Source organism: Babylonia areolata, chromosome 33 (genome assembly GCF_041734735.1).
Source record: "Babylonia areolata isolate BAREFJ2019XMU chromosome 33, ASM4173473v1, whole genome shotgun sequence".
In the NCBI taxonomy this organism is placed as follows: domain Eukaryota; kingdom Metazoa; phylum Mollusca; class Gastropoda; order Neogastropoda; family Buccinidae; genus Babylonia; species Babylonia areolata.
Window position 1 is genome coordinate 2738838 of NC_134908.1, and position 10000 is coordinate 2748837.

Below are 10000 nucleotides of genomic sequence, written 5' to 3' on the forward strand. Positions count from 1 at the left end.
TCATGGTGACCTCAGTTTCGATACCTCTCCACTTCAGTGCTTGGGGTGAGTCCTGTCAATGTCGTCAGTGTTGGCAGGTTCATGGGGGGCTGTTGTTTGAGGGACGTGGTGGCGGTCTCCACTCTGGGAGGGACGCTCACTCAGTCTGGCTCCGCGACTAAGCCATTATTGTCGTTAGTAGGGGGCTTAGTAGGTGGTGTCCTAAGTACGGTAAATCAGAACAGGCACCACTGAACACCACCGAAGTGACTCAGCAGCAGTGCAGGTTCTTCTTTGGTGTGTGGCCTCCTGGCGACCTAACATCGATGGTTCCCTGCGGACTGCCGACACTGGAACTGTGACGGATGAACCTGGGTGTGGCCGTGTATGGGGGAATCTAAATGAGCAGCATGGAAGTAATGCCACTGAAACGGTGCAGATAATGGGGCAGCAAAAAAAAAAAAAAAAAAAGAATCCTGGTCTGTCTGTGTGGGGACTAGACTCGAACCCTTGGTCCATCACGGCACCTGGTGGGTGAAAGAGTGGAGATATTTTTCCCCAATCTCCCAGGTCAACAGATTTGCAGACCTGCTTAGTGCCTGGATCCCACTTCCTGTGTATACATATATATATATATATATATGCCTGCAGAAGATCAAATACACATGTTAAAGATCTGGTAATGCATTCGGTGGGGTTATGGAAACAAGAACTCACCACGATGGGGGGAGGAGATGATGATGATGATGTATAATTATTGTTATTATTATTATTTAGCTTCACTCACAAACACGCAGCCGTCGTCTGGCTGGCTGGCTGTTGGTGTGGATCCTGTTTTATGGTCATTGGTCATATCGCTCAGATGCTGAGAATGATGCACTGCGATATGTTTACGAGTTATACTTATAGTGCTTAATTAATTCATGACAGGGTTTCTTATTCAGGAATCTTTATCTCAATGTATCAATTACTTTCGAACCTATTTCTTTTACAGCATGCTGCATTTATTTAACTACAGAACCTGCCATACAACAATATATAATTACTTTATAGAAGCAGAAAAAAAAAACAAAAAAAAACACCTCACCACGGCATGCATACACCCCCCCCCCCCCCCTCCCCCAAACCCACCTCACCTCCAACCTTCCACCCAAAAGGGAGTATGACTGCCTACATTTGGGGTGGAGGTGGGGGGTTGAGGGGCAAATACGGTCATACATGTAAAACTAAAAGCCGATTGGTGTTGAGAGTGAACATGGGTGTGCATCCCACAATGAAGTAGAGGATGACGTGGACAGTCACTTCCTAGTTATGACGGGCGCAATAGCCGAGTGGTTAAAGCGTTGGACTGTCAATCTGAGGGTCCCGAGTGGGTAAAGGGTGGAGATTTTTACGATCTCCCAGGTCAGCATATGTGCAGACCTGCTTAGTGCCTGAACCCCCTTCATGTGTATATGGCATGCAGAAGATCAAATACGCACGTTAAAGATCCTGTAATCCATGTCAGTGTTCGGTGGGTTATGGAAGCAAGAACATACCCAGCATGCACACCCCCGAAAACGGAGTATGGCTGCCTACATGGCGGGGTAAAAACGGTCATACACGTAAAAGCCCACTCGTGTGCATACGAGTGAACGCAGAAGAAGAAGAACTTCCTAGTTGGGCACACTGCTGCTGGGCCACTGCTCTGAAGTGTTTATACAAGAACTGAGAAGTATGCTAGCCTAGCCAGCAAGTATGCTAGCCTAGCGAGCAGCCAGAGAGGATCTGGCTTCCAAGCCATAGAGATTGGTGCAAGAGGGTTTGTGGGCGCATTTGCCTACAGCCTCATGAAACAGCTGTCGATTTCTGACCGAGAGAGGACATGGGTGTCAAGGCAGTGGCAGAAGCAGCAGAAAAGAGTTCCAGCTGGATCTGGTTGGTTGAGGAGGAATGAAAGTAAACTTCATAAGGATTAAATTTCCCTTCTCAAAACTAGGCGTATGATGGCTCAGTGGTTAAAACGTCTGCCAGAAAAGGTGACTCAGTCCTGAAGTGGCGACCACCCTGGAGGCGCAGGTTCAATCCTGCTGAGGACCAGGGAAAAAAAAAGAAGAAGAAAGAAAGGTGGCAATACAAGGGCATCCAGTAGGCATGACCTGGGTGTGGCCCGGCCCCCTTTAGAGTGTAAGGAGTTCAGGGCTGAAACACTTGACTGAGGGGGGCTTCTTCTCTGAAGGCCTTGTACTGTCCAGCTCTTCCCAGAGTTTCTTATCACAGATTCAGATGTTCAAGACAAGACAAAAACAAGACAAACCTATTAAGGGCCGAGAAACACTTGACTGAGGGGGGCTTCTTCTCTGAAGACCTTGTACTGTCCAGCTCTTCCATAGAGTTTCTTATCACAGATTCAGATGTTCAAGACAAGACAACAAGCCTATTAACTCTTTGCATACGAACGGCGAAAGAGACGACGTTAACAGCGTTTCACCCCAATTACCATCATCAAATATTGCAAGCGGAAGGCTCTTATACTGAAGAGGTGAATGTTGACAAAGAATACCACAATTCTGACGACGGAAGCTAAAGGTTGGGTCATTCAGACACCTACTGGACATCCGAGGGGTCTGTGTAGAGGAGAAGAGAGGACTGGTCGTACTGAGTGAGTTAAGGGCCGAAACACTTGACTGAGGGGGGCTTCTTCTCTGAAGACCTTGTACTGTCCAGCTCTCCCTAGAGTTTCTTATCACTTTATAAATCAAACATTTTGGGGGAGAGTAAGGAAAGGGTATGCTCGGGGGGAGGTGGGGGGGGAGTTCTGCACACAGCCTCAGAGCTGCTGCAGATTGATATGGATTGGATGTCCGTCAGTCTGTCTGTCTGTCTGTCTGTCTGTCCGCTTGTGTGCTGTCAAGATTAAATCACCTGATAGATTTCTGTTGTCTGCCAGACTGCCAGACTAGTGCGTGTGTGATAGGCAGGCTGAGGGATTGTGTGTGAAGGTGTTTGTGTGTGTGTGTGTGGGGGGGGGGGGTGGATGTTTGTGTATGGGGGCGGGGGGGGGGGGGGTTGTGTGTGGATGGATGTTTGTGTGTGTCAGCATGGCTTTGTTTTGTTGAGTTTTTGTGTTTGTTTGGTTGTTGTTGTTTTTTTTGACTACTGGTATATTATTCTGGGAATCTAAACATTGAAACGTCTTTTGCTCAGTTTGTTGTTGTTTTTTGATGAACAAATATTGACAATACAAGACATTGCAACGCCAGGAATATTTCAAAGCGTGCGTGGATAACATCAAGAGTGAACAGCTAACATCATGAACGCATGGATAACATCAGTCACAATACCACAACTTACATAACCATCTTCCAGTGTTATGGTTTTGGGAAGCGTCCTCCAGCAGCAGAATTATAAAAGTCACAAGTGAACGTGTGTGTGTTTTTTGCTTCTAACTGGCTTAATCTTGCCAGTTTGTTTTGTTTTGTGTGTTTGGGGGGGAGGGAGGTGGGGGGAGGGGGGAGTGGGGGGGGGGGGTCTTGTTGTGCGCTGTGCGGCTATGTTGCCTGGTGTCTGTCGGTGGGGGAGAGAGACGTCCAAGGTTCTCGCTGCCCTTTTCTCTCTCACTCTGCCCTTTGTTGTTGCCTTGTTTTCTACTTCTGTACCGTCTCTCTTTTGTCTGCCTGCTTCTCTCTTTGTCTGTCTCTGTGTCTGCCTGCTTCTCTCTTTGTCTGTCTCTTTGCCTGCTTCTCTCTTTGTCTGTCTCTCTTTCTCTTTGTTTGACTGCGTCTCTGTCTGTATGTCTGTCAGTGTCTCTCTTTGTCTTTCTCTAGGTGTCTTACTATCTTCTTGTCTGTATGTGTGTGTGTGTGCATGTGTCTGTCTGTCTGTCTATCTGTATGTCTGTCTCACCCTCTCTCTCTCTCTCTCTGAGTTTCTGCCCTCTCCCTCTCTTTCGCTCTCTCTTTCACTGTCTCTCATTCTCTCCGTCTCTCTCTGTCTGTCTCTCTGTCTGTCTGTCTGTCTGTCCAGACCTCAGACCCAGATCCTCATGCCAGTCATGGACACTGTACTGTCAGATAAACATCTTGACCATTCACCCACCTTCCTTCCTTCCTTCCTTCCTCAGTTCACCCACCTTCCTTCCTTCCCTCCTTCCTTCCTTCCTTCCTCCCTCAGTTCAGCCACCTTCCTTCCTTCCTCAGTCATAGCCACCTTCCTTCCTTCCTCAGTTCATCCACCTTCCTTAGTTCAGCCACCTTCCTCAGTTCAGCCGCCTTCCTCAGTTCAGCCACCTTCCTTCCTTCATCCACCTTCCTCAGTTCAGCCACCTTCCTTCCTTCCTTCCTTCCTCAGTTCAGCCACCTTCCTCAATTCAGCCACCTTCCTTCCTTCCTTCCTCAGTTCAGCCACCTTCCTCAGTTCAGCCACCTTCCTCAGTTCAGCCACCTTCCCCTGTTCAGCCACCTTCCTTCCTTCCTCAGTTCAGCCACCTTCCTCAATTCAGCCACCTTCCTTCCTTCCTTCCTCAGTTCAGCCACCTTCCTCAGTTCAGCCACCTTCCTCAATTCAGCCACCTTCCCCTGTTCAGCCACCTTCCTCAATTCAGCCACCTTCCTCAGTTCAGCCACCTTCCTCAGTTCAGCCACCTTCCTCAATTCAGCCACCTTCCCCTGTTCAGCCACCTTCCTCAATTCAGCCACCTTCCTCAGTTCAGCCACCTTCCTCAATTCAGCCACCTTCCTCAATTCAGCCACCTTCCTCATCCACCTTCCTCAGTTCAGCCACCTTCCTCAGTCATGGCAGATGGTGGATACAAAGCAATCCGTTCCAAAACAAAGAATCCCTTCCTGAAACAAAGAAGCTAGCTAGATAGTCACTGGATAGATATTGGCATCAGGAAAATTCTGGGGGAGGGGGTGGGGGGAGGGGGGAGCTAGAGAGAGAGAGAGAAGTCGGAGATGCTGTTTTAGAGACATGCAAAGGAATCCGTTCCAAAACAAAGCCTCCCATTCGGAAACAAAGGAAGCTGGGTACAGTCTTTGCCAGCATCCAGCGAGTGATGCAGCATTGACTTGAGCAAAACGCAGAGCCCATTCTGTGGTTATGAGCAAGTGAAAAATGCTCCGATTCTGTCTTGTCCGTCTCCCTACTTCTCCTCTACCTCTTCCTCTCTAATATTTTATCATGGTGTTATCGTGAGCAAGCTCCCATCCTGTGTGAAGACAGAGAGAACTCAGAACTCAGAACTCAGAAAGTTTAATGTACATCGGCCTTGGGCCACAATACAATGGGGAAGGGTGGATCGGTGAGGTTGCATATAACATTGTGTTATCCATAGCAACAACAACAACAACAAAAACAAATACAAACTGAATGAATATATACTTAAACAATGTGCCCATCATATAGACATTTGTTTTTATACAAACTGAATGAATATATACTTAAACAATGTGCCCATCATATAGACATTTGTTTTTATATAGTATTTCACCATGCTTGATCACTGACTGCAGATTAACTTTTTTCCTTATATTGATAGCATGGAAAATATATGAAGACAGAGAGAGAGAGAGAGGGAGAGAGAGAGAGAACACTGAACACTTTAATGTCAATAGCTTTACAGCCCTAATGACATGGGGGGTTCATAACACAAATAACAACATGCATCAATAGTAATAATATTGATGAAAACCAAAGCCAAAACGAAATCAATCAATCTGTGGAACAAAGTGCAGTTCGACCATCCATTCATTCAAAGTGATGGTATGTAGTGAGAAATAAAAACAAAAACATATATAAATGTATAACATAAATATTTTCCATATGAAGACAGAGAGAGAGAGAGAGGGAGAGAGAGAGGGAGAGAGACACTCTGTGGTATAATGGAGGCGGAAACTGGAACTAAGGGTTTGGTGTTTTCACTCATCTCTCAGAACAGATTTGTCTGTGACTGAGGCATTGGTTGTAGACCTGGCTGAACTTTTAGCAGGTACACACATGCACCTGTATATATATATACACACATTCGCACCTGTCGGAACACGCACGCATGCATACTTGCACACATTTATGGATATATATACATGAACATGCATGCATGCACACACAGACACACACATGAGCTCACACACACACACACACACACACACACACACACACACACACACACACACACACACACAGAGTTCATAGCCCTATTTCTACATTCCTTTTTATGTACTTCAGAATTGTGTTAATGGTTTCTAAATATTGTTATCATTATTGAATTATTACTGTTAAATGTAATTGCGTTCTAGTTACACATTTTGTGGTAGTTTTCCGACCTTTTATGTTTTTCCTCTTCCCTCTCACCTTCCGCCCCCCCCCCCCCCCAGACCCGCCATCCCACACACACACCCCTTTTTTCTGTTTTCTTTTTTCTAATCTACTAATATCACTGATAGTGAAAAGACGCTAAACTAAAGAACGAATGAACACACACACACACGCTCTCTCTCTCTCTCTCTCTCTCTCTCTCTCTCTCTCTCTCTCTCTCTCTCTCTCTCTCTCCCCCCTCCTCCCTCTCTCTCTCTCTCTCTCAGACATACACACACACACTCTCTCTCTCTCGCTCTGTCTCTCATGCACACACATGCACACACATACACACACATACACATACACACACACACACACACACACACACACACACACACATACACACACACACACACACACACACACACACACACGAGATAGAGACTCGTAGAGTGAGTAAGTGCAGCTTTAGTTTCCTGTGTCCATCTATTTCTGGAAAGTTGGTGGTGGGTGTATTATTTTTTTAGGGGGGCAGTTGTTGATGGGTGGGTGGGGAGAAAATGGTGTGTGTGAGAGAGAGAGTGTGTGTGTGTGTGGGAGAGAGAGAGAGAGAGTGTGTGTGTGTGAGAGAGAGAGAGAGAGAGAGAGAGAGTGTGTGTGTGAGAGAGAGAGAGTGAGTGTGTGTGTGGGGGACAGAGAGAGAGAGAGAGAGTGTGTGTGTGTGAGAGAGAGAGAGAGTGTGTGTGTGTGAGAAAGAGAGAGAGAGAGAGCGTGTGTGTGTGAGAAAGAGAGAGAGAGAGTGTGTGTGCGTGTGAGAAAGAGAGAGAGAGAGAGTGTGTATGTGTGTGTGTGTGTACATTTACATTGATGCCAGTGTGTGTCATTTTCTGGGCAAGGCATGCATGCTAGACTGGATGTTTGTGTGTGTGTCTGTGTCTTTGTGTATGCATATGTATATGAGTTTGTATGTGTGTACACACACACACACATAAAAACACCTGTGTTTACGCCAGTGTGTACCTTTTTCTGGGCAAGGCAAAGGCAAGGCATTGCTAGACCAGACATATCCACTGACATTCTATATATATATATATATATATATATGATGGTGTCTCCTGTCCATCCAACGAACAAGCAGGCAGGCAGGCTTATCTGTCGGTGTGTGTCCTCATATGGGCGAGAAGAGGCCGATTCTGGATGCGCAGCACTTCCCACAGGTGTTGCCAGGGAAAACCGTCTCTCCAGAAGTTGAGCCCTTGCTTACCTTCCCTCTCAGACGATATCAATCAGTATCTCCTCCCCTTTGCACCCCCACCCCCACCCCCCAAAAGCAACCTCCACCCCCTACCCCAGCCCACCCTCTCTATGTCAGTCTCTGGACTCTTCATTAGTTAGCATTCCAGAGTATCAGAAGGGTTGCTTGGTTAGATGGGTTTTGGTGTGGGGGTGGGGGGTCGTGGGAGAGTGGGGGGGCGGAGGTGGGGGGAGTTAAGAGAGAGAAGGCAGACTGGAGGATGTAGTATATATCTGTGAGGATCTTTTTTGGGGGGGGGAGGGAGGGGCATGTGGGAAGGGGGAGAAAAGGGTGGGGGGTGGGTGTGTGAGGGAGGGGAGTAGGTGTTTGTCCTTTTTTTTTCCCCCCCTTTCCTCTGTCTTTGTTTTTGTCCCATTTTTTTTTCTTCCTCCTCTTATTTATTTATTTATTCCGATTTGATTAATTTTGAAAAAAAAAAAATCTTTTCTTTATTTGTTTATTTACTTCTCTTTTTTTTTTTTCTTTTTTTTTGGTCTTTAGGCAGATGCTTTAGTTTCTCATTATTTTTTGGTTTACTTTATTAACTTTATAAAAATGAAATAACGAAAAAAAGGTGTCAGTGTATTTCCTTTGAGTGTTGTTTGTGTTTGTCCTCTAAGGCCTGACTAAGCGCGTTGGGTTACGCTGCTGGTCAGGCAATCTGCTTTAGCAGATGTGGTGTAGCGTATAATTATATGGATTTGTCCGAACGCAGTGACGCCTCCTTGAGCTACTGAAACTAAAACTGAAACTGAAACTGAAACCTGTGTTTGTTGCAGAAGGAGAACAACTACGTTGCATATCCCATTGAGCAGGTTCGACACATATCATATCAGCTCTGCTATGCTGTCAATTGTAAGTGTTCAGTTGTTGTTTTTTTTCAATTGTAAGTGTTCTGGGTTGGTTTTGGGTTCCCCCCCCCCCCCCCCCTGAGGGATGGTGGTGTATGTTGTATTTTTGTTGTATTGTTTTAACTGCTTTATACTGGACGTTAATGTTGAGATGTTGATTAAATTGTGGTTGTTCTGTTTTGTTGGTTGTGTGTTGTGTTTTTGTTGCATTGTTTAAACACTGTTTTATACTTGACGTTGATTGTATTGAGGTTGTTTTTTTTTTTTTTGGTTGAGAATGTTGTATTTTTGTTGCATTGTTTAAACACTGTTTTATACTTGACATTGATTGTATTGTGGTTGTTTTTTTTTTTTGGTTGAGAATGTTGTATTTTTGTTGCATTGTTTCAACACTGTTTTATACTTAATGTTGATTGTAATGTGGTTGTCGGGGGTTTTTTGGTTGAGAATGTTGTATTTTTGTTGCATTGTTTCAACACTATTTTATACTGCATGTTGATTGTAATGTGGTTGTCGGTTTTTTTGGTTGAGAATGTTGTGTTTTTGTTGTTGCATTGTTTCAACACTGTTTTATACTTAATGTTGATTGTAATGTGGTTGTCGGGGGTTTTTTGGTTGAGAATGTTGTATTTTTGTTGCATTGTTTCAACACTGTTTTATACTTGACGTTGATTGTATTGTGGTTGTCGTTGTTTTGGTTGAGAATGTTGTATTTTTGTTGTATTGTTTAAACACTATACTGGATGTTGATTGTAATGTGGTTGTCATTTTTTTGGTTGAGAATGCTGTATTTTTGTTGCATTGTTTCAACACTGTTTTATACTTGACGTTGATTGTATTGTGGTCGTTGTTTTTTTGGTTGTGTGTGTTGTGTTTTTGTTGCATTGTTTCAACACTGTTTTATACTTGACGTTGATTGTATTGTGTTTGTCGTTTTTTTGTTTTTTTTTTGGTTGAGAATGTTGTATTTTTGTTGCATTGTTTCAGACTGTTTTATACTTGATGTTGATTGTATTGTAGGATGTTGGCTTGTGTGAGATTATGTAGCCCTGTTTTTTGTTTTTTTGGGGTGTGGGGGGGTGTTGTGTGTGTCATATTTTACGTTGTATTCTTGATGTTTTGTTTTGTTGATTATACTGTAGTGTGTTGCATTGTGTGAGATACTGATTGTATTGCTATGTTTATATATATATCTGTGTTGTGTTGTATTTTGTATTATGATACAAGACAGTACAATGCAACACAACCACAGAACACAGCACGGCGCAACGCATCGCAACACAGCAGCACAGCACAACACAACATTGAACAGATATAAAAACATGTCATTCATAGGTGTCCTTTTTGTCATGCAGTTTTCACTTTTAGTTTTGGAATGAATGTTTTAAACATCTTTCTTTTTTTTCTTTTTCTTTTTACATTGTACAGAACAACTGAGCATGTTTTCCATGGGAAGGCGCTCGATAAATTGGATTATTATTGTATTGTATTTCTCTTTTTATCATAACAGATTTCTCTGTGTGAAATTCGGGCTGCTCTCCCCAGGGAGAGCGCGTCGCTACACTACAGCGCCACCCATGTGTTTTTTGTATTTTTTCCT

At 44.3% G+C, this 10000-nt stretch overlaps 1 protein-coding gene across 1 annotated transcript in view; it reads left to right on the plus strand.

Annotated features, from left to right (window-relative positions):
- Positions 1 to 10000, plus strand: part of LOC143276836 (uncharacterized) — a 97786-nt gene that overhangs the window by 47119 nt on the left and 40667 nt on the right. The window contains exon 6 of the mRNA XM_076581491.1: positions 8329 to 8404. Within this exon, the coding sequence (XP_076437606.1) occupies positions 8329 to 8404 (76 nt within the window). The remainder of the gene's footprint in view (positions 1 to 8328; positions 8405 to 10000) is intronic.